General features: G+C 38.9%; 1 protein-coding gene across 6 annotated transcripts in view; it reads left to right on the top strand.

The window, feature by feature from the left end:
• LOC106033447 (ATP binding cassette subfamily C member 1 (ABCC1 blood group)) overlaps nt 1–23,870 on the top strand; it is a 57,606-nt gene that overhangs the window by 9,807 nt on the left and 23,929 nt on the right. For 2 of the 6 annotated variants that reach the window (XM_013176935.3, XM_066977811.1), the window contains exons 1-15: nt 4,287–4,508; nt 5,189–5,365; nt 6,207–6,332; nt 7,498–7,635; nt 8,780–8,905; nt 11,985–12,046; nt 12,898–13,029; nt 14,362–14,589; nt 15,310–15,487; nt 16,182–16,343; nt 17,058–17,150; nt 18,494–18,697; nt 21,227–21,373; nt 21,742–21,829; nt 23,381–23,450. In XM_013176935.3, coding sequence (XP_013032389.1) covers nt 4,302–4,508; nt 5,189–5,365; nt 6,207–6,332; nt 7,498–7,635; nt 8,780–8,905; nt 11,985–12,046; nt 12,898–13,029; nt 14,362–14,589; nt 15,310–15,487; nt 16,182–16,343; nt 17,058–17,150; nt 18,494–18,697; nt 21,227–21,373; nt 21,742–21,829; nt 23,381–23,450 — 2,138 coding nt within the window. In that variant the 5' untranslated portion in view covers nt 4,287–4,301. Of the gene's footprint in view, nt 1–4,286; nt 4,509–5,188; nt 5,366–6,206; nt 6,333–7,497; nt 7,636–8,779; nt 8,906–11,984; nt 12,047–12,897; nt 13,030–14,361; nt 14,590–15,285; nt 15,488–16,181; nt 16,344–17,057; nt 17,151–18,493; nt 18,698–21,226; nt 21,374–21,741; nt 21,830–23,380; nt 23,451–23,870 lie in introns of those variants that run through there. The other 4 variants (XM_013176934.3, XM_066977810.1, XM_066977813.1 and 1 more) reach the window with 2 other exon arrangements.

The raw sequence follows: 23,870 nt of genomic DNA, 5'->3' as shown, positions 1-23,870 counted from the left end.
CACTGCCAATGTTTTTATCTTGCCTGTTCCTGAAATTTTAGACAGGAATTAATATAACTTGGCCTTATTTTTTCCTAGGGTTCAGGCGCTGTTGAATAAGTAGTTTACCTCTGAATAGATCCATGTGATTCCAGGGAACACCAAGCATTTTTTGTGCTTATCTTAAAGATAGAGGGTTTCACTTTAAATATGATATGAAGCCTTTTTGTGCCGTAGGAGAAAACAAGCTATTTGGCACAAAAAACTGTTGTGTACTGGTATTTTTTCAACTACTGTGCTGGAGATAGAAATGAAAATTTCATTTTTTAGAATGAAAACTGAGAAACAGAGAAATGGGTCAGACAATTTTAAAAATACCCATTTGCTATTCTAGGAAACTTTAAAGTTGCCAAGGGACTTAAAAAGCAGGGGAAAAACCTAAAACCTGGGATACATGCGTTTTCTGGACTAGTTTAAAAGTGAGCCAGTAGCAGATCATCCAAACATCCATCAAGAAAGGAACAGGGATCGCTCTGCAAATCTTTTCCTGTGGGTACCTGCAGTCATGGTTCAATCTAAATGCTGCTTCCAAATTATGCTAATTGTAGAACTAACCCACTTTGTCTCTTCCTCCTTCTGCATTGCAGGAGGCTGCTAGCTTGTGTAGGCTTTTAATGAGTACTTGGATCTCTGTCATTTGATGTGCTCTTCAAAATAGAAGTGTTAGGAGATCCATCAGAGTGAATATTGTTATTAAGTTTTGAGATGTGACAATAGGACAACTTATTGCTTTAACAGAACATGCAAAAATCATTCTAATACTTTAGTCAGGGAAGAAAATAATTAGTTTTGCTAATTAAGGTCTATTAAATACAAAGGTCTGCTTTAGTGTATGCTTCTGCACTGATCTTTACAGACTTTTGTCTTCTGCTGAGACAGAACAATTCTGAAACTGGGTTTATGTAAACCAAAGGAGAGGCATCTGCCTGAAAGTGGCAGGACTAGTCTAGACTTCTGTAACTGAACATTGTAATTTGAGTATGAATACATGTTGGTTTCATGATGAGATTGACGCGTCTTCCAGCTGGGATTGAAAATCATAAAGCTGTGGTATCCTCCGTGCAGACTTCAGGGTATGCCTTCCTTTTGAGATGGTGTGATTTAACATGGGGAGGTAGCTAAGCTCCACCATGCTGCTCTCTCACTTCTTCTCCTGAAGGGAACAAGAGGAAAAAATACAGTGGGGAAAAAAAAAAAAGCTCTTGGGTTGAGATGAGGTCAGGGAGATCACTCACTAATCACTGTCATGGGCAAAACAGACTTAGCATAAAGGAGATGAATATAATTTATTGCCTATTGCTAACACACTAGAGCAGAGAGAGCTAAAAGCAAACTGAAACCACCTTCCCTCCATCCACCTTCTACCTCTTCCCCCCAAGTAGGGGGAATGGGGGCTGCGGTCAGTCCCTAACACTTCATCTCCTCACTGCTGCTCCTTCGCGGTCACTCTCTGCCCCTGTTCCACGTGGGGTCCTTCTCGAACTGATCCTGTGTGGGCTTCCCACAGGCAGCAGCTCTTCAGGAACTGCTCCCACATGGCTCTGTACCACGGGGTCCATCCCCCAGGAGCAAACTGCTCCAGCATGGGTCCCCCACGGGCAGCAGCTCTCCCCAGGCCCCCTGCCCCTATGTGGGCTCCTCTCCATGGGCTGCAGCTCTGCCTGGGGGCTCTCCATGGGCCGTAGCCTCCTCTAGGCCACATCCACCTGCTCCACCGGGGGCTCCTCCACGGGCTGCAGCGTGGAGATGTGCTACATCTGGGACCCATGGGCTGCAGGGGGACAGCCTGCTTCACCAGGGGCCTCTCCACAGGCCGCAGGGGAATTGCTGCTGCGTGCCAGGAGCACCTCCTGCCCTCCTCCTGCACTGACCTAAGGGGCTGCAGGTCTGGTTCTCTCACGTTTTCTCACTCTCTCGCCCCTCTCTCCCAGCTGCTGTAGCACAGCAGTTTTTTTCCCTTAAATATGCTCCCATAGAGGCCCAACCTTTACCATGCATGGCTCGGCTCTGGCCAGTGGTGGCTCCCTTTGGAGCTGGCTGGAGCTGGCTCTGATCTGACACGGAGCAGCTGCTGGGCTCTGCTCACAGGGGCCACCCCTGCAGCCCCCTGCTGCCAAAACCTTGCCACGTGGATCCTCAAATGTGAGTCCTTCTTGACTTTGCCTGCTTAATATCTGAACTGAGGTTCAGTCGGGGATCCTGCTTCAGAGGCAGTCTCCTGACAATCCCCAGCCCTGCACTTCGGTTCACGCTGGAGTGGCCTGAGCACCCCTAAGACAGGCATTAACTGGGGAATATGCTCCAGGGGTCGGTGGGCACTGCAGTCAGTCTGCAGAGGGGCCTGCAGCTCCCCTTGGGTATACCTGTGTGAAAAACACTTGGTATGGACGTTAGGTCCTCAGCAGCATGTAGCTCCATTCCTGTTTGTGCTGCTGCCTTGTGTAGATGGAAGCCAAAGAGAATTAATTGCACCTAGGAAATCAGCAGGGAAAAATACTGCCATGTGTGTCTCTTAGTGCGTGGTATCCTCACCTTTTGTCACCTGAAATGGATGTGAAGTTGAAGGGATTCTGCACCTCACCTGTGTGCAGCCATTTCCCTTGCACAAAGTACAGTGTGTTTAACAAATAGCAGCTTGCTTGGCTTCTGGACAGCCTCTGGATCAAATCCTGGAAGAGCGTGAAAGAAGATACGCTGATGTTGCTGTAGCTGTTAAATTCTAGCAGTAATCTTACCCCAGCCTGCCCACTTGTCCTGACTTTCTGCTCTTAACCCTGAAGCACCGTTGCGTTGCACCCTCTTGCCTTTCACACAGAAACACATCAATTGCAAATATAAAGGTCCAATGAACTGAAGATTGCACGTGTTTTTTAGAATATCCTCCAGCCAGTGTGCCCAGCAGTCATGCATACAGCACTGCTTCCTTCCACTTTGCCACGTGGCAGTGACACCTCCAATAGCTGTCCTGTCCTTTCAGGTAGTTGCCTGATATATTTTATTGCAAGCAGTTTAAAACAACACCAGAAAAAAAGGTAGTTAACTTCCTTAAGCAGCGTCTAAAATAAATAAAGCGTCAAATCTCTTGTTTATTTCTTTTTTTTTTGGGTAAAGCTGCTTAAATCTTGTCTGTTCACTTGTGTAATCATATTAACCATCTTAATTTGTCAATTGTAAACTGTTCTTGCAGAGTCATGAGACTTTTTCTTGGCTGTTGCGCTGGAGCAGAGCAGCTGGGATTTAGAAGGCTGAAAAACACTTGTGTGGTGGCTAAAAGTAAGGATGACTCAGCTGAAATTTCTGATGATGTTATGCAGCTGGGGAACTTAAAAGAATGTGGCTCACCCACAGCCTTGTAGAGCTGCTGCCTTGTCACGAATGACTTATGTGATCCCCATGTGGACAGGCTAAAACATATTCAGGCATTTTTATGTTCTACCACTATTAATTTCTTTGATTCAGCTGCGTTAGGTTTTGAGATGGTTCTTTTATTTTTTAACTGAAAAAAAATGAAGTGAAAAGAAATTTTAGAATGCTGTGGAATTACAGGGAAGAAATAACAGCTGTGCATATTCTGTTGTATCTCAACAAGTCAAGTCCTAGATTTGGACAGAAAATGGGAGGAGAGTGGGGAAGGAAAGCATATTTGTTTACATATATATATTTTTTTCAAATTAAGTTTTTGGAGAAAAAAAGGTAGAAATTATCATTTTTATACAAAATGGTCAAATTTAAGGGGAAACCACCTCCTGCTCTGTGATTAAAATAATATCTGGTCAGCAGTTTTTGCAAGTTATATCTTCCCTTTCTTTTGAGGTCTGTTTTTCTCTCTAATTGTGTACAATACTTTTTTTAACCAGTGGAAGATGGGAGCAAGTAAGGATACAAGTGTGGTGTTTCTGAGTGGTTTTATAGCTGAGAAAGATTACTGCCACTATGTCCCAGTTGTGGTACTGGTGTTGGGTGCAGTTGCAAGCTATACAACAGTCCGAAAAAATGCTTTGCAGCTGAAAATGGCACTGTGGTTGACAAGCCTTGAGCAGTCACATGCCCGGTCTCGACTGTGTGGCTTTTAAACCGAAACCTGTAAGTTCTGCTTTGGCTGATGAATGCTGCAGTCCGTGTGCAGGAGCAGTATGTTCGTATTGCATCATTCTGGTGGTGAGTCAGAACTGCACAGCACTTCAGAGGAAATGTCCCCTGTAATAAATTTTACAGCAAAGACAGTAATGTTAGGGTAAAATTTACTGGAAGGGATTTCTCTAATGCCAACCAATGATGAATATGGTATGAAAGTTAATGTTACTAAACAGCCTGCCGAAGGAAAGGTTGAATTGGGACATGGTTTAGTGGGTAATGCTGAGGGATGGTTGGACCAGCAGATCTTGGAGGTCTTTTCCAACCTGAATGATTCTATGTTCATAATTAGCCCTTGTACCAGGAGTGGAAATGATGATCACATTTTCATTACTGTAAGTATCAGTTCTGGTTTGATCATACGGTGTTTTTTCTCATTTTCAACAATTATGTTGAAAGAAATAGGGAAGCAATTATACTGATGTACATTTTCCTTTTGTTGAGTGGGAAATAAGCTGCAAGGGTGAGCCTGTTCTACTTCCTGCTGTTCGTATGAATTAACAGTAAGTCTCAACTGGGTTTGCTGAAGACAGCTTTGGAGCCATCAGGCTCTTTTACCAATAGTGAAGTGATGTTATCTCATGCTATTCGCTCTTACTGTGTGCCAGATAACACTTCCACAATTAAATTTTGGAATGGAGTGTATCTGGCTGTGTATACGTACATGGGTAGTGGCAGATGGCTAGCATTGGCACCTTATTTTTCTGCAACATTAATATGAAAGTGCTGATGAAGGCTGTTAAAGATCTCAATTTTTATATTTGAGTGAGTTACCTGTTGTGGTGGCTGTGGGTAGCCAACAAACTGACTCTAATGGCTTCTTGTGAAGGTTTAAAATTTCTGAGCTGTGAAAAGTACAATAAAATTAGATGCATCAATTACAATATTAGATGCACAATATACAATAAGTTATAGAATAAGGCAGATAGCAGCGGCTGTTTTTGTTTTGTTTTGTTTGCTTTTTATATAACAAAGTTCTGTGCTTTCTTTAACGCAACCTACTTTTTCTCCCCAGGATTGGAATCTGACATGGCACACAGAAAATCCAGACTTCACCCAGTGCTTTCAGAACACGGTTCTGGTCTGGATTCCTTGCATTTACCTGTGGGCCTGCTTCCCAGTGTACTTCCTATATCTTCGCTGCCATGACAGGGGGTACATCCAAATGTCAAACCTCAACAAAGCCAAAACGGTACACAACTTCTTAAAATCATAACTTATTAAGCTTATCTGTATCCCTACCTGAGCTGGGGGGTTGGACCAGATGACTTTTGGAGGTCCCTTCTAGCCGTAACCATTCTGTGATTCTAAGCTTATCCTGATTCCGTTTTCAGCTATGTTTCAGCACAACTATATTTGTTGAACATCAGTCTCTGCCTGTGCACACAATATATAGCTGTAATTTACTTGTTCTGCATTTGTTTGATTTCCAAGTCTAGTGTTTTTCTTTTGCCCTGTTATCAATAGGCTTTCTGAAACTGTCATATCAAAAAAACATGCAAATCATTTGTAAGACCACTTGGAGAAGTCTATTTTGAGGCAACTCAATCTTGAAACCTTAATAATAATCCCATCAGCTTTTTTAAGGTATACAACGTATGTTTCTAGAAATTCTGCAGGTGTTCTGTTCTACTTTTATTGTGAAATTGGTACTTAGTATTTTCTTAATGTTTGTTTTTCTGTAGAATAAATGAAAAATTTTAAGAAGGGCTATAACAAGGGTAATTTCTTGTCTCTACAGTCTGTTATTCACACATGGGATTCCACAGCTTTCTGCTTCATAAGACACTGAATTATATAGTACTAAAAGTTAAACTTTGTTCTTGTTTGTGGGATTTGGTAGATAAAACCAAATTACTTTTCTTCCTTCTTCCTTCTTTTCTTTACTTCCATGCACGTTGTTAAGTAGGATTGTCTAAAATAAGTGATCTGATTATGACTCTTATATTAACCCACAGTATGTAGTGTTCATGTAAGTATTGTGCTGCGTGATCTATGTGAACTGATATATAAAATACACTTTTGTATTGCAGGCTTTGGGCTTAATACTGTGGATAGTCTGCTGGGCAGACCTTTTCTACTCTTTCTGGGAAAGAAGTCAAAATATTTTTCGAGCTCCATTTTTTCTCATTAGCCCTACAGTATTGGGTATAACAATGGTAAGTTGTTCTGTTATGGCCTTCGGTTCCAAGGCCTTAAGCAATAGCATACACCGTACTCTTACGCACAGTGTTTTCATTCTTTAAGCTACAGTCCTCACATTATCACATTAGAGACTCTATTTGTAGCTGAACTGTGAAATGGTGACTCTGAAGCGTCTGCTTTCTTTTGATAAAGGAAAAAAAAAAGCTCAGCTTTGCTCAGTGTGTCTGTCGCATGTCAGCACGCAAGCCAGTGCTAGTTATCTTGCTTTATTTTGGTAGGCTTGAGCTACTTTTCATTTAATAACTTGATTCAAGCATAGGGAGAAAGAATCAAGCTGGGAGGACTGATGAAAATTAGATGATAAAAATTTCAACAGTTTTTTATGAAGTTCAGTGAAGGTGTTATTACAAACTTTCTTACGTGTAGCATTCTTTAGTGCATGTTTTCTTTGTTTGGTGCCCCACAAGGCACATAGGGGTCCCCATCTAGCCGCTTTCTACTCTGGTGCATAAGTATTGTATTTCACAACAGTATCTCTGCAATCTTCTTTTCAAGGAAAATGTCCCATTATTGATTATATAGTTGTCCTACATTTATCACCGACATGGAATAGGGGTAATTAAACATGATGTTTGGGGGGGAAGAACAATAACAACGACAAAAAACAAAGCAAAAACCCCAGCAGCCCTGAAACTAACTGACAGATGCAAGACCTGTTAAATAGTTTGTGATCGTTTAATGGGGTAGATATCAAACTTTTGTCAGACTTCTTGTGTGGAAAGAAATCTATATGTTTTGAAAGGGACTAGTCAGGAAATACTTGGAAAGGACATAGAGTCGCTATAATTACATGTTGATTTACAATGTAAAACTAAAAAGTGAAAAAATAAAGACTGGCAGCTTTTGACAGTGTGTTTGTGTATGTGGTAGTTTGCTTCTGTCGTACATATCCCTTTTCCGTTGTCCACAACCTGTCTTTACTGCTCCAGAGATTCATTTTATTTTTTTAATTTAAACATATTTTTGCATTACATTTCAAATCTCTGGCTGTTGGAATACCTGGGAGATACGGGATTTGAAATGTTTAATAGTCACACTAACATGGTACCTTGTATATGTGTATAATCTGTTGTTGTAAAACCTAGCTTGTGAATATATTTTTATCTTGTTTGTCCACAGTTGCTTGCCACGTTTTTAATACAATATGAAAGAATGAAAGGAGTCCAGTCTTCAGGTGTAATGACGATTTTCTGGCTCATCTCATTGCTATGTGCCACAGTAATTTTTAGATCCAAAATAATACTTGCCTTAAATACGGTAAGTGATTGCTAGCCTCATTCAGCTGAAAATAATCCCCAATACTGCTATAATAAAGTACTTGCTTGCTAATTATGCTGGTCAAGTTAGTTAATGATCTATTCAGTGTACCTTCACTCCCTGGGTTACAAAAGCAAAATGAGCATGACTTAATGGCCCTTGTTTTTCAGGTTTTGAAATGCTAGTGAAATTCATAGTGATCGTACTGTAGCAACAGTTGCCAAGAAAGTTCTTCTGGCTGTTTGAGAAAGGGGATATGCCTGCTTGAATAAAATAAATGTCTGTAATGTTTGATATGAAGCTGTTTTGGGAGTTTACATCTTCCTGTTGATTATACAGCAGACTTCCTGAAACATTTGGTTTGATGGTGATGTGGTCTCGTATCTGATGAGACAAAATGAAAGTATAGAAGTGAAACGTTTTTATGTTAGTTTGCTTTATAGTAACAGCTCAAATAACAGCTTAATGTGCCTGGAAATGACATATCACTTTCCGTTCTTTAAAGAAAAGACATGTTGTGAATTTTGAGAGCTTTCAGCCGGTGGGTTTTGTTTTTAACTATGTGCTAATATGTAATACTTTTGTCTTTAACGATGTCCATCCTTGTGCTTTAATTTCTGTGAACTATTCTTTATGTATCAGTCCCAATAGAAAAAATGGAAGAACCTCTGGAGTTTGAGCACAACAAATTGTAATCAAAATTCTGATTCTTATCTTTTTTGTGTGCATACTAATAATTCTGCTTTGGAAAATCCTTTCTATCCAGAGCACAAATGCTTTGCTCTTGTGCAGAACACTTTGATTCTTAATTGGGGCATGCTGTGTTGGTACAGAACATGTCTTAAGGAGCACATCTCTATAGAAGAAGTTTATGCTTGTGTATTTATGTCACTGATAGAGTGAAAACAAAGTTGAGAGATTCCATATGTGATATCCTTCATCTCCTCCCTGCTGTCTTTACCTTCCTTTCACCAAAATAGTCGTTGACTTTAATTTGCAGGGTGGTTGGTGGGTGGTGGTGGTGTGTAATATTAATGTAGTTTACAGAGTTTACAGTAAGGATCTGTTTTTTTTGTAAATAGTAACATGTTGTTTTAAAGAAATTTCTCAAGCCTTTTAATTGCAACATTACCTTCCTTTGTAGGGTGCTGAAGTGGATGCATTTCGTTATGTCACCTTCTGCACATACTTCATCCTGTTACTTGTACAACTCATACTGTGTTGTTTTCCAGAGCAACCACCTTTGTTTTCTGAGACAGTAAATGATCCTGTAAGTGTTCAGTCTATACTGAGTATTATAACTGATATGTTTTGTTCAATGAGTTAAAGGGCCATATTCTCCTAAATGCTAAATCATTGAAACTTTTTTGACTTGAATTTGCAATAGAATGTCCTTTATGCTCCTTAGTTGGTGGAGCAGAAGATGAAGCCTGTAACATGCAAAGCAGGGTGGGCTGTAGTTAAGAAAGAGAGCAAAACCAGTCTTGGTCATTTCTGAATAGTGTTCCTAAAGGTAAAGTTAATGTTACTTATATTCAGTAGTGCTTCTGGCAGTCAGTGGGAAAGTTTGATTTGAGATGCTGTCCTCCTGTTCATCTGATACTGTTCAGTAAGCAGTAAACTCAATAAGGGTGTGCATTCCTTTCAGTTGAAGGTGAGGAACAATTTACACCTGTAAAACTTGAGAATTTGAATTCAGTTTTGTATTTGTATTTTGTATTCAGTTTTGTAGGAACCTCTGTTTTGTCAAGCAACGATTGAACTAGTTCGATTTCAAGAACTCTGTCAACCGCAGAAATGGCAGTTAAGATTAGAGGGTGGTCTGCATGTAGAACTTTCATTTTCTCTAGGCATTGTCTTTTTCACATGTGTTCGTAGTTGTTATATGGAACAGATCTAAATGACCCACAGGATGCTGGATTATTATTCTGCTTGCTCAGCCCTGAGCTTTATCTTCTGAATCCCAGTGGAATGATGCCTGACGCTGCCTGGGGTTTGGTGGGTGTGCCAAGTTCAGAAGCTCCAGTTCTGTATTTCTTTCATAAAGGCTTGTTCTGGTTTGATGGATGTTAGCTGGCACTGACTGAGGAAGGAAAGTTTGAAGTGCGTGTGTGGGGGATGAATGTTGCCTTTTTAACTATGGAAAAGGACCACAACTGGTACCAGGCAATGAACTGCAGTTTCCGCCTCCTTCAGTATCCAGTGTGCCTGTCTGTGATGCGCTGCGTTGCCACTGACAGACAGTCTGCATGTGTGTGTCTGGAGAACAGTGTGTACTGCAGAATCTCTGGATTCTCTTCATCTTTGGTTTCTTTTTATCTTATTCAAGGATGAAAAGTATTCGACAGTATACCATGGATTTATGAAAGCCTTTTTTTTTGCTTTGATCATGGTTACAATAATTACACGGTGCTCTGAAAACAATAATTTGTTTTTGTGTTCTGAGTGCTTCTAGGAGTGTCTCTAGGAAATAAGGCAGACATTCATTTTAACCTTTTGATGAGTGTTGTGTTTCATAAATATTATGATAGGAGGAAAAACAAAACAAATCATGTTACTCATTCTTAAAATGTTTTATTTCCTTTTGCCAAGCTTTTTCACAAGAGAAATGTTTGTTAGTCTTCAGTAAAATTTTATTACAAGTTTACTTAAACCAAAAGGTTATGGTGAAATTTCAGAAATGTAGATGTGATGTCTGTAGAAATCGAACGATGTGTTTTGCATCTTGTTTTTGCTTTGTTTATGTTATGGAGGTCCAGACTTCTTATAGCTCATCATCATTCTTCTCTGGCATGAATGTCAGTAGGATTAGCAGTATTTCAGTGTTTTAACATAATGCTATTTTTAATAAAATGAAATGGTTGCAATCCAGCGTAATATAAACATTTTAATATTTTAAACATTTGCTTTTAGAAGTCCAGTCTTTGGTAGTTACAATATCTAGTTGACTCTTTAAAATTGAGTTTCCATTCAAAAATGTATCTAAAAACTACAAAGGAAAAATATAATACAGTATTTTCTGTAAAGTTCAGAATATTTTGAAATTTTTATGAAATGGGAAATGTGCCTATATTTGCTGAAGTAGTTTATCTGGCAAGAATGTTGAGGTAGCTAAAGGCTGACGGTACCTCCCTCTTTTAATTGTTGAGCTTTCTTTGAGTTACTTTAATTTTTAAAATTTATTTGTTAAGTCAGGGTGTTGGATTTGCTTGCAATCATTCTGTTGCGAGTATTTAAGTACTATAGAAATGTTGAATTCTTAGCCCTTTATCCCTTTTCAACAACAATTAGCTGTCTCATACTATCATCTTTCCACACAAAGTTTAAAAAAAAAAAAAATCTCCCGTGGGGAGGAGAGGAAATGCACAAGTCTGTTTAGTGTAGGTTGATTGCAACACACTTCAAACTATAGCTTAATGGAGAAGCTTAATGGAGAAGTTATACAAACATGAGTTGAAAAATGTAAATCTTGGGAAAAACATGTTTTAATTGCAGTACTGTAATGATGTTTGAGTTTTGTAGATGGAAATACCTGTGTAGCTCCAATTACAGTTGATAAAAACCATAGTGGTTTGTGTACCAAAGGAGTGGCTGGTTTTAGCATTCTTTAAATGTTCAGAGCACTGAAAGAGGGAAGAGAAATCCGTTGGAATTTTGCAAGTAAATCACCTTTGGTGCCTTTTGAAATTCTTCCAGCCTCCTTTTGTATTATTTTAATCCAACCAGATTAGGAGAGGATATTAACCAAAAGAAAAGCTTAAAAGAGGAGATGTTGCTCTGGATGTAGAATATGAGCTAGCTGTGTGCATTTGTAGGTCTGGATGCTTAAATTTCCCATGCTTGTTGATGAATGAGATACAGGGCTTTTGAAGTTTATTTTGGGATGCTTTGACTGAGTTTGATTTTTTTTTCACTTTTATTTGTGTGTCTTTTTTGATGGAATCATAGCGCTTAACTACCAGAACAGTACCCCTGAACTTCATTAGTGACTCTAACTCTACCCAAATAACATACTTATGCTCTCGTGTTAGCATTCCTTACATTGATGCAGTGAGGTATTGATTGTGAATTGTCTGGCCTGTGCTGTCTTATAAAATTCCATCAACTGTTTGTTGCCTTGTGGGTACGGAGCACTGCTTTCTCTATGTCCCAGTAGGCTAGTCTGCTGGAAGCTGTGAAGCTGGACTTTGACCTGTGTTTTCTAAACAAGTTCTCAAAAGCGTAAATGACAAGTTTAGTAATTTGGGAAGGAAAACAATAATTCAAAGGCATTTTTTCTGTTTGGTTTGTTTATGTCCTTGTGTCAGCCACTCTGTTACGTGGATTGATTTCTTTTTTCTCTCCTTTAGAAACCATGTCCAGAGTTCAGTGCTTCTTTCCTGTCCAGAATCACATTCTGGTGGATCACTGGGTAAGACCAGCATGATACATAAAGCACCAGTTAAAGTTAGACGGCATTTCAGGATCCTGCGTTCTGAGTTAAATAAGCAATAATCATGCAATACTAACTTTGTTTGTTTTGGTTGGTAGTTTTGTAAACAGATTAAATTGATAATTAAAACAAAACAAAACAATTGGTCTTTTTTTACTTCCTAATCAAGGGTCTTTGATTTTGAATGTTGCTTAATAAATGTTTTTATGATGTTTGTCAAAACAACTTAAACAAAATTTTTTAATTTGGGAAATATAAGAAGGTAGAAATTATCTGCTGTGCTTAGAAATTAGGGCATTCAGAATTGATAGTTCTTTGTCCAATCCATTCTTTTTTGTTAGCCGTATGAGTTGATCGCAACACATGTTCTTATGTGTTTAAACATAGAAACATGGAAGTATATTATTAGTGTATATTTGTGGTCGGTGCTTGGCCAGAGTTTAAATAGAAAGCTAGATGAAAGGAATGGCTTTATAAAATTAAAGGCTAATAAAGATTTTGCAACTTGGTAGGCATGGGAATGTTAGTCACCTGGCTGATTTTCAAATGAGATCACTTTATCCTTTCTTTTATTCTCCTCAAATTTGAATTCAGTGGCATATCTTGGATCCTTAGATCTTTTGGTTTCTAATTCTCACAGTAAATGACAGGAGGATATCCATAGCTAAATACCATTTTAGTATCTGGACCTGTGTTGTTACAGGTACTAGTTCTTGCATGAATTGTCATGAAGAGCTGGTTTTGTTTTGGGGCTGGATGTCACTCACTGTCCTATGGCATGTATATCTCTAGGGTTCTCAAATATATTATGCTAATTCTTTCTAATACAGGTTGATGATTCAGGGTTATCGGAGACCTTTAGAAGCTAAGGATTTGTGGTCATTAAATAAAGAGGACACATCAGAAGAGATAGTGCCAGGTTTGGCTAGAAACTGGGCAAAAGAGTGGGCAAAGACCAAGAGGTAAGTTAGTTATCCTATCAGTGATAAAGTTTTCACTAACAAATGAAAATTGATTAGTCAAGAACCATTTTGTTGAAATATTTAAGGATTTTGCGTGTGTTTCTAAAATGCTGAGGAGGAAATAACTGTGTGGAAGTACGTGCTGGAGAATACTAGGGAAGATGCAGCTGACTGCATCTATGAAATTTATGATTCTATTAATTCTATGACTTTATGATTCTATGATTGTGCTTTGATCCCACCAGCATGGTTTCTCTGTATTGCTCTGATGGGGGCACCTTTGGGAGCTTGGGACAGGGCAATGTTGTAAGGGATGTGATGGTCTCACTTGGCTGGTGGTTCCTCTGAGATGTAGAAGTTCAAAAGCTCAAGTTATTCAAATGCTAGCTCTGGATTTGTCCTTAAATGCATACAGAATAGGAACAAAATGGTGGTTTTTTTTTTTTTTTCTGAGGAGTTGCATCAAGTTTTGCTTAGTCTTTCATGATCCAAAGGCAATTATTGTAATTTTTCTTGTATAGGAGTTCTCCACACACACCCTGCTCCTTAGGAAGGAATATTTTCGCACAGTCAAACTTTAGCCATGCAGTGTAGGACCTTGAGCTCCCTCTATAGTTAGTGGAGTTCTCAGGAGGGTGGTTCAGGATGTGGAAGTGAGAAGTTTCTTTCTTTCCCTATATAGGGAGCCTGAACACCTAAGCAAGATGGCTAAAATTAGAAAGACTGCATGCCTGCAGTTCCTGTTCTACTTTCATCATCTTTTACTGCACCTAAATAGAAGTATCTTTTCATTGAAGGAGTGCTTCCTTTCTTGCACAGTGTATTTTTACGTACAGCTTGTCCTCAGAAGTTCCGAAGTACGTAGTTTGATGTAAGCCAGCTGCGTGAAATAGATGTGTTCAGCTCATTGGGGATGACTGGGCATAAATCTGACTGCAAACTTTTAACTGCTGTATTACAGCGAGGCTTCAGTTTTGTTGAAGGTTCAGCATACTGAATTTTAGAATAATAACATCCTTTGTTTTTTGAGTTTATCACAGATTACAGCCCTATTCCTCATTCCCCTGGACTGCTATAGGAGAGATTAACAGTAAAACCCAGTTGAAACTATAAAGAATTGCAGTAAATAGCTATCCCTGTTGGTGGGACACTTTTTTCTAAAATGAAGAATGATGTAAGAGGGACAGGCCATCGAGTTGGCTAATATCAGAAACTTTTATCAGCCTAGTTGAAGTAAATGTCTGATTGTATACTGTGCATTTTTCTGTTTGGTTTTAGGCTTGAGTAAAGGCTACCTTGTATACCTTCAATATATTTTAACTCTTATTTCAGGCAACCATTAAACATGTTATACTCATCCAAAAAGCAGCAAAAGTCAAGTGACTCAAATGGTGATGTGACAGAAGAGGCTGAAGCTTTGATTATAAAACCATCTCAGAAGAACTATGAGGCATCTTTATTCAAGGTGTTATATAAAACTTTTGGACCGTATTTTCTCATGAGTTTCCTGTTTAAAGCAGCACACGATCTCTTGATGTTTGCAGGCCCAGAAATTTTGAAGTAAGACCTATTTACTTTATTATCAAATTAAAAGTATGTGGACAGATTTTTAAGTGTGCTTAAGTCATGCTTTTAAGTATGTCAGTCACCAAGCTGTTTTGCTTCTAGCTATATCAATGGAGTAGAGCTATCATGCAAGTTTTCATGCACACGGATGATTTTGGCCCATTGGTTTTAAAATTATAACATCATATGCTAAATGTTTGACATCATAGCTTCCCTTCCAACACTAGGAAGGCCAGGCAAGAGCATACTCAGCAATATCAGGAGAATTAATGTATACTTCTAACCTGTGATGATTGTGGGACTACTCAGAAATCTAAAGGTCTATATAACCACAAGTCACAGTGTGTGAAGCAGCACTGAGCTAAGGCAGTAGGAGAGATTGTATGCTTTAAGGTGAGCAGTAGTAAAACAACTAGAAGTAGCTGCATTTGAGTTGGAGGAAATGCAAGAATTTTCAGTATAGCTCCAAGAGAATGCTGTGCATATAAGGCATGTGATATTTTTGTTTTAAAGTACTACATTGTTAGCAGGAGGGGATGAAGTGTCCTAGTATAAAATGATGTCCAGTTTCTAAGGTAGCTTAATTGTTTTATTTAAGTCTGATATTTTGGGTGCTTGCATGACCCATGAAATGTTTAGAATAATTCAAGTTTGTAACCCTGAAATTTCCTTTTGATTTCATTATGGCAGGATTGCTAATTCCTCTCTCCACAGATTGCTAATCAACTTTGTAAATGACAAACATGCCCCAGACTGGCAGGGCTACTTTTATACTGGGTTGCTGTTTGTTTGTGCCTGTCTTCAGACACTGATTCTTCACCAGTATTTTCATATTTGCTTTGTAACTGGAATGAGGCTCAAAACAGCTATTGTTGGTGTAATTTATCGAAAGGTAAGTGGTTCTTCTAAATATATGATGATGCCACTCAGCGGCCGTGAGAATGCACTGCTTAGGTCTGAATAATTTAAGTTGTTAGGAATCAGCCCAGCAGTCTCCTAACTCTTAATACAAATAAGAGAGTATTTAATTTATAAATATAAAGCTTTGAGATGAAGACAATTTTCAAAATTACTGATTTCTGGCAACTCCTCCTTCCCACTGGTAAACAAGAAACCTTTTCTCGTTTAGACTGGGGGTGAAACTGCTTAAATTTGTGCAAAAATTAAGATGCATCTACATTTACAGCTTACTTCGTGACTTAACGGGCAGTACCGCCTTTTCCTAGAGTAATCTGGAACATTTTAGAAAGCTTAGGATTGTTTGCTGTGTGTGAGAAAAATATGTGACAAGAAGCGAAGATTCTACTTTTTACGCTTAAAAGAGAAAAGCAACCCCTATGCCTCCACAAGCAATAAAAACACCAACCAACCTTATTTGCAAATACCTGTTGCTATTTTTAATTTAACCGGAGTGCATCTTCCATCAACACAACTTACATTTTTTAAGATGTGCAGGGTAAACAGAACATGAAGCGTGAAAAGGATGCTTAAAGATGAAGCTTGGTAAAGCCATTTAAATTCAGTGGAGGAAAAGGAAATGAATAAGTCTTTTTTCATGTTGTTTTTTCTTTAAAATCTGCACCTAGGCACTCGTTATCACAAATTCTGCCAGAAAGACTTCTACTGTGGGTGAAATTGTAAATCTAATGTCTGTGGATGCTCAGAGATTCATGGACTTGGCCACCTATATAAACATGATTTGGTCTGCACCCCTCCAGGTGATACTAGCATTGTACTTACTGTGGCAGGTGAGTATTGTATGTGTTGTATGCTGTTTTGAATTTGGTAATGTGCTTTTTCTTTTTGTCATGACTGCAGAGAGCTGTTGCTCAGACCACTGGAGTGTTTACAGCAGCATGGAAAAAATGCTGTTCAGAATTCTTTCAGAGCTACTTTTTTCACAGTTATCAAGAAGGAAGGCTTTGAATTTGTATAACCTAGTGTATGTGGGTAGGATGCAGATGGGAGCTATTAATTTTGGGGGGACTGCAACACCTACAATATCTCATTTATCATGTGATTTAAAGAAAAGTGGTCCTAGTTCTACACTCAGAGAGTCATCATATGAGAAGCCTGTTATTTCTAGTCCAGTCACCAGGCTGTCTCTTTCCAGTTCTTACTGTCAGTCAGAAGGGTGATGAAATTGATCAAGAAGTTGGTTATTCTCTGCACAGTTCTCTACTTCAGAACAAAAGTCAAATGTTAAAATCTCCCTTGAGCGAAATATGCCTCTGTATTCAGGCTACTTATATATGTCTAAGTTTCAAAAATCAAAGCACGTAAACGTAAGTTGAAGTCCATGTTGGATCATCATCATCCTCTCCTAAGCTGCCCTTGAAAAGGGAAGCAGATGCTGAAAAGATACTTCAGAATGCTTTTCTGCACCACATGCAATGGTTTGACCCTGAATCTTAAAAAATGGTTTTGAATAAATGTTTACAATTGTGTATTTTTCTCTTCAGAATTTAGGTCCTTCTGTACTGGCAGGTGTGGCTGTTATGATCCTTCTGGTTCCCATAAATGCAGTGATGGCAATGAAGACCAAAACCTATCAGGTAAGAAGCTCTATGTATGTGACAGTGCTTTTAAGAAATGTGTACGGTTCTTTGACTTTTTTCTGAGTTGTGCCCCCTACCTATTTACAGCTTAAAAAAGGGAAAGGATGGAAGGGTCAGAAATGAAGTGTATGCAGAATAAATACGAATTCATGTATTCTTCAGCCTTACGTCTATACATAATCGTCTAAAAAATCTTCAGAAGTTAACAGCAAGGTTGAAGATTAGCCAGCTTCAAGAAATGCCACGTTTGGATTGAAATTAGTTTTTAACTTGCTGCCTAAGAACTCAAGAGGAAACTTGTGCTACTGTTTGCCTAATGAACGTTAAAATGAGTGAAATATTTACATTTCTGGGATGGTGGTTGCAGTGTTGGTGTGTCTTTTCTTGCTGTTTTTTTTTTTCTTCCAGGTGGGATGAGGAGGCAGGAGTCTCGGTGGTTGGCTCTTCTTGGGTCATAGTAGATTTTAATTAGAGACGGTCAGTTAGTTACAGAGGGTGCAAGTAGGTAAATCTAGGCTCAAACTCTCATGTGTTCTATCGCAAAAACAACCTCCAACAGCTCCGTGCTTTCTGGTAAAAACTTCACTACTAGATGAGTTCAACACATTTCCACTGATATTTGCTAATTTGTTTGAATGAAGCATTTTATCTCTAGGTGTTCATCAGAACGTACCACAGCATTCGTTTCCTACATGGGGTGAAGTAGAAATAGGTAGTCTGTCACAGCCACGCTGCCCCTGGTAACAGCTGTCTGAGATAGCTGTCCTGGTGCAGTCTGCTAACTCTGCTGGGTGCTGAGTCAGAACATCGTTTCAGCTTTGCTCAGCCCTCGTTAAAATACTTTCTTCAAAGGTTTCCCTCTTCCTAATGGTCTGTATTCGTTCTGCTGAATAGAAAGCTTTTTGCTTTAGTACACCGTCAGGAAGTGATTGATAGCGTTGAAAATGAAGCAAAACTGGGTTTTGTGTAAGGTTAGATGTGAGCCGCGCATCACCAAAGCTTGGTTAGAGTGGCATATTTTCAACTGCATGTTGTACTTAGGAGGAACCTGAGCCCTGAGGCTCTCTGGTGCAGAATTAATCACACTTAAACCGGTACCACAATTGTTTTGATCTTGGTTTGGGTTTTTAGTTGTATGAAGCATTCTTTTAATTGGTTTAAAATGTGTTCATTCTGTGTATTTGTTTGTTCAGATAGTGTCTCAGATTTCCTGCTTGGGAATCTAGTAGGCTTTTGATGATAATGAGGTAAATTTTGCCATTGCAAAATAAAAGCTGAGAACTCTGTGGATCTGCCAAGTATTGTGCTCTGCTAATTATTTATTGCAATGTTGTTTTTAGAAGGCGCAGATGAAGAGCAAAGACAACAGAATTAAGCTGATGAATGAAATTCTCAACGGGATTAAAGTTCTGAAACTTTATGCTTGGGAATTAGCCTTCAGAGAGAAGGTATTAGAGATCAGGCAGAAAGAGCTCAAAGTCCTAAAAAAATCTGCTTACCTCGCTGCGATGGCTACCTTCACTTGGGTTTGTGCTCCTTTTTTGGTAAGTGAAACAAATCTGTAGGTCTGTTCTCCTGTTTGGGATCATGCTTTCCAAAGCAGTACTTGAGAACTTGTTTTTGTTTTGTAATGAATGGAAAAGTAGGAATACTTCCACAGTTCCCTATGAAAAGGCTCTTCTGTTTTCTTTGGATATTAGTGAGATCCATGTTGAATGTATCTTAAGAGTTAATGACTGAATTATTTAAAACTAAAACTATTTTTTCCCCCGCTCCTTCTACCTTTGCTGGTATTCTCGAGGGACCTAACATTAAAAGCACTGTCAGATTAAGAAGAAATTACTAATGTGCACAGTGCCATCCAGGTGGTAGTTGTGCTCAACAACAAAGAAAAAGTTCCCTTGTTTCAGTATGTTTCTGAAAGCAGCAGATCCTTGGATAAGACTCCTAAATCTAATGGAACATTGCACGCCAAGTGTGCCTCTGGCCTGGGTTCTCCCCACATCTATTTAAGAGCAATGTGGAGAGGTAAAGCCATTGCATAGCCTGGGATTGCTTTAAATTCCTATTTACAAAAAAAAATATTCTTGATATGTGAAACATCTCCACTGTGTTTGTGGCTAGCTTACATTCAGACTAATAAAAGAGAGAGAAGGGTGAGATCACATCAAAGTTGCTTCAAACCCTATTAGAACAGTGGGCCAGGGCTCTTGTACGCAGAAGCAAATAGAGGCCATGACTACATTAGGATAAAATATGTGCCGTTCCAGTTGAAGGTGTTTAAGCGTACTTTCCAATCTCAGATTCCTTTCCTGCAAATATTATGTAGTGTTTACATTATGCTCAGGGCATGATGAAAGGCAGAAGAAGCAGTGCCCTGGATAGGAAATATCAGCAGCATTCTTAAGCGAATGCTTTTCTAAAAGAAGTCTGAAATGATTTTAATATAAATACATTATTAAATGAAGTTTCTAAATAAAACCATGCATGTGGACTCCTTAATGCTGTTATTTAGAGTCTGAGATGAATTCCCCTAATGAGTAGCTCTGTTTCAGTGCACATTGTGTATGTTGCGAAGGTCCTGAACCTTAGAGGGTTTGCCACTGGGACAGAAATCGGTACAGCCCGAAGTGTAAGACTGCTGTTTAACATGCAGTTTTCCAGATTTTTATTCTTTAGTATATATTCCTCTAAACTTCTGATTAGAGAATTATGCAGGTGCCTATTTGAAAGCACTTTTGATGTGCAGAATACTTTCTTCTACTCCTTCTCCTGTTTCAATGGCAGGACACATTGTTTAGTAATGGTGTCAGGGAGGTATTTGCTGTGCGGTACCTCCTGTGCTGCTGTCTGTACTGATACGGGCGTATTTCAGCCAAATTGTTGGTAACACAAGAGTGCAGGCATGCTGCTTCTGAAGTTATTCTTTGGAGCCTGTCTTGTTTTCGATCTCTCTGGGAGGGCTTTCTCCCTGGGATATGTGTGTCCGAACTAAGGATTGTACAAACAAGCTACTGTACCAGACACAGCTGAGTCAGCCGCCGTAAGAAGAACAATACATGGCTTCACAGCAGTCAGATTTTAAACATAAATACGAATGTCTTAAGTGGATGCTGTACTTAGGTGAGACTCCTCTGCAGGCATTTGAGCTAATGGCCTCAAGTCTTGAGGGAGAGGGTCACTAGTAGTTAGCCAACCATGTTTTCTTGCCTTGTTTTCTTGTTGTGTCAATGTGTGTGAAAGAGTTGTTCCTATTACCTACTGAAGTATGGGTGTTCTTACCATGGAAGAAACGGCTGTGAAGGGAATTGATCTGCAAGTGAAAACTCCCTGTGATAGGGAGGGGTTATGCTGTTTTTCTTTGGCTTAACCTAGTTTACTTTAGTTTTATTATAACTTAACATACTTTTAAAGAATGTAAATAACTGTATACAATTATTTTTGTACCTTATGATTGATGATAGCAGGGATTCAATGTCATTTTTTGTTCAGCAAGGATCTTAAAACTTTTCTGTTGTGAACTGTCTAGGTACTGTAAGGCTTCATCTTTATAATGCAGTAACATTTAAAGCTTCTTAGAATATTTGTCCAGGATAAAGAGGGCTGTACTTTGCAATCTAGGGTTGTGGTAGTCCCTACAAAATATAAAATGAGCTAGTATTGGGTTATTTTTGAGTATATATGTGTTATTGATCCTAGTGTCTGGTACAAAGGGGAGTGACTTCTTTGTGAATGAGAAGAAACAAAGCTAGCAATCGTTCCTTTCCTTCTCTTCTGCAGGGTGACCACAAGTACTAGGCCATTTGTGGCTTCACCCTTGCTATGTGAAGAAAGTGAACACTTGGCACCTTCTCAGAAGTTTCCAAGAGGCACCATCAACTTCTTTTTTACAACAATACATTAAAATCAAATGTTTGTTTTGCAAAAAGTGTTATCAGGAACAAGGAATTTATCAGAGCATTGCTCTTTCTTTGTTTTGCAAATCTCTGATTCTGGTTGTCAGACTATGTTTCTTGAGTTAGTGGCTTAAAAAAAAGTAACCCTTGTTGTAACCATTACACTTTGTGTTTCAGGTTGCCTTGTCCACCTTTGCTGTGTATGTCAAAATAGACAAGAACAACGTCTTGGATGCTCAGAAGGCATTTGTATCCCTAGCTTTATTCAACATCCTCAGGTTTCCACTGAACATGCTTCCTATGGTTATCAGCAGCATAGTAGAAGTAAGATTTCAGTTATTAACAAGTTTTTCTGTGCAGAAATAGTCATTGGGTGGAAAGATTACATTTCTGTGCTTAGAGAAAGTCCTCTGGTGAAAGTCAGTAATCACAGTAAAGGAGCTTTGCATTTCTTGTGTATTGAATGCTATAAAAGCAAAATTCTCAATCCCAGGTACAGTAGACAAGTGTTCCTGAAATCAGTCGTATTTCTTGTGGTCTGGGAAATGCGAGCTTAATGCCTATCCAAGAAAAAATACCATGGTTTTAAGGAGGGATGTGTAAAAATGATGAAATGTATACATGGTGTAAAATACCACTCTTAACTATAATGAACAGAATATAAGAGAGTTTTGCATCTCTTTCCTATGTAGGCCAGTGTGTCCTTGAAGCGCCTTAGGGTGTTTCTGTCACATGAAGAGTTAGATCCAGACAGCATAATCAGGGGTCCCACCACAGACGGTGAGTTTCAGTATTGTTGGAAAAGTGTTTGTGCAAGTTTTGGGTGGCTCTGTAGCATTTCTTCTGCTTTTCTGTAACAAATGTACTGCATCTTGCTGGATTTCACTGATTTCAGCCAGAAAGCAAAAAGGGGGGGTGGGGAGGTTGTAAAAGTGAGTTATATAGAATTTCTACCACCTACGGAAGTGTAATTTCTCTCCTCTCACCATTTTCCGTCCAAACTACAGAATAAATGACTTGTTGGACAGTTTCAAGTGTACCCATTTGAAAGTTAAGAGGATGAGAATTAACACTGTCTCCAAACCCACCACTCTTGAGAAAAGCAATTGTATACCACGTCAGCACCTTTCAAAGAGAAAGGATAAGTCCCAGTTCTGGCAAATGCCTCCACTTTATTCTGTGCAGAGAGCATTACTCTGTGCTGTAACACATCTAGTACTGCTGCTGTGGTTATATAGGGCTGTTGGAGAGAGATGACCGTGAAGGCAGGCTTACTGAAAAGCCAACACCCTTTTGTCTTGCAAGACAAACCTTGATTTAACTGTTGGTCACTTCTAAACATTTTTTTTTTCCCTTCCTTATTACAAAGATAGTAAAATCCCCAGTCCTCCCTCTCATGTGATTAGCTGACCTATGTATGACTTCACTTGGTTTTCCTGTAAGCAGTCATCTGATGTATTTTTTTTCCCCATCTTCCTTCTGGGAATATCTCCTCCCCTTTCTCAGGTGATAACCAGTACTATACCTCACTCACAAATCTTTATATTAGGGTTTAATGGATTTTTAAAATAAATTTTGTCCATGATGGGTTGTACTTGTATTGATTCAAACTTACGTCTAGTCTAAGTATTTCTTGCCTTCTGGACCCTCTGGACTCACTCTAAGTGGGGAAAAAAAATTGCCCAGAGAGGTTGTGGATGAACACTCCCTGGAAGTGTTCAAGGCCAGGTTGGATGGGACTTTGAGCAACCTATCTAGCGAAATGTATCCCTGTCCATTGGCAGGGTGGCTGGAACTAGATGATCTTCAAAAGTCCATTCCAACCTAAATCGTTCTGACTCCCTCAACACTGATTTTGGTCAAAGTTATTTTATTTCGTAGTTTGACTTCTTTTCCCCTATTCTTGTGGTAATTCAGCTTTCCACGTAGAAGTAGCAGTTGAGCTGATGTTCTCCTTGAAGCACAAGTCAGGTCGAGGCTGCTTTATTTCTTGAACTGCCTTTGAAGTACTGCAGCAGAGTTGCTGGGTAAAGGAGGAGATGGCTGAATTAGTCAGCATCTTACAGCTGACATTTGTGTACTTCCTGGTTACTAAAGATGTGTAACTTAAGACTCTCTGCTGAGGTTAGACTTACCATTCTTATGCTTATTATTTTGCTTTGACTGACAGAACACAAGCTTCTGGTAAGCAGCAGGTAATTGTTCTGCTACAAAGGTAGCTTTATACTTCTATTTCTCTGTACTTAGATTTACTTCTGTGGCATGATTCAGAGCATACAGTTTAGTTGCTTGCTTTGACACTTACGTAAATATAATTTTTCTGTTCATCAGCTGAAGGAAGTATTATTGTAAAGAATGCAACATTTAGCTGGTCCAGAAATGATCCTCCTTCACTGAATAGGTAAGAATCGGTACTCTTTGTTCTACTCTGTAGTTGTGCTGAATCATAGATTATCTGTATTTAAATTAGAAAGTCTATCTGCAGAAGAGTTTTTTTCCTTAAAGGAACAGGAAAACAAATAACATCTGGTTATTTATATTTAAATGTTATATATGTGCGTTTATATATATATATATATATATATATAAAAAATATACTGTATTTTAACCAGGCGCTTCATGAATTAGAGGAGTTTGCAATATTGAGTTTGAAATGCAGATGGGAGTAGCAAGAGGTTTGATGGGAGGAGAGAAAGCTGTAGAGATTTCAAGCTCTTGCTACAGGCTGCAGATGGGATGAGCTCCATCTAGAGGATGCAATTATATTGTCCCCTCTTAATTATCCCCAGTCTCTTATCTTTTTGCACTATGTCCTCAGAGA

This window comes from Anser cygnoides, chromosome 15, assembly GCF_040182565.1.
Source record: "Anser cygnoides isolate HZ-2024a breed goose chromosome 15, Taihu_goose_T2T_genome, whole genome shotgun sequence".
In the NCBI taxonomy this organism is placed as follows: domain Eukaryota; kingdom Metazoa; phylum Chordata; class Aves; order Anseriformes; family Anatidae; genus Anser; species Anser cygnoides.
This window is presented reverse-complemented; position numbering and strand designations above follow the sequence as displayed.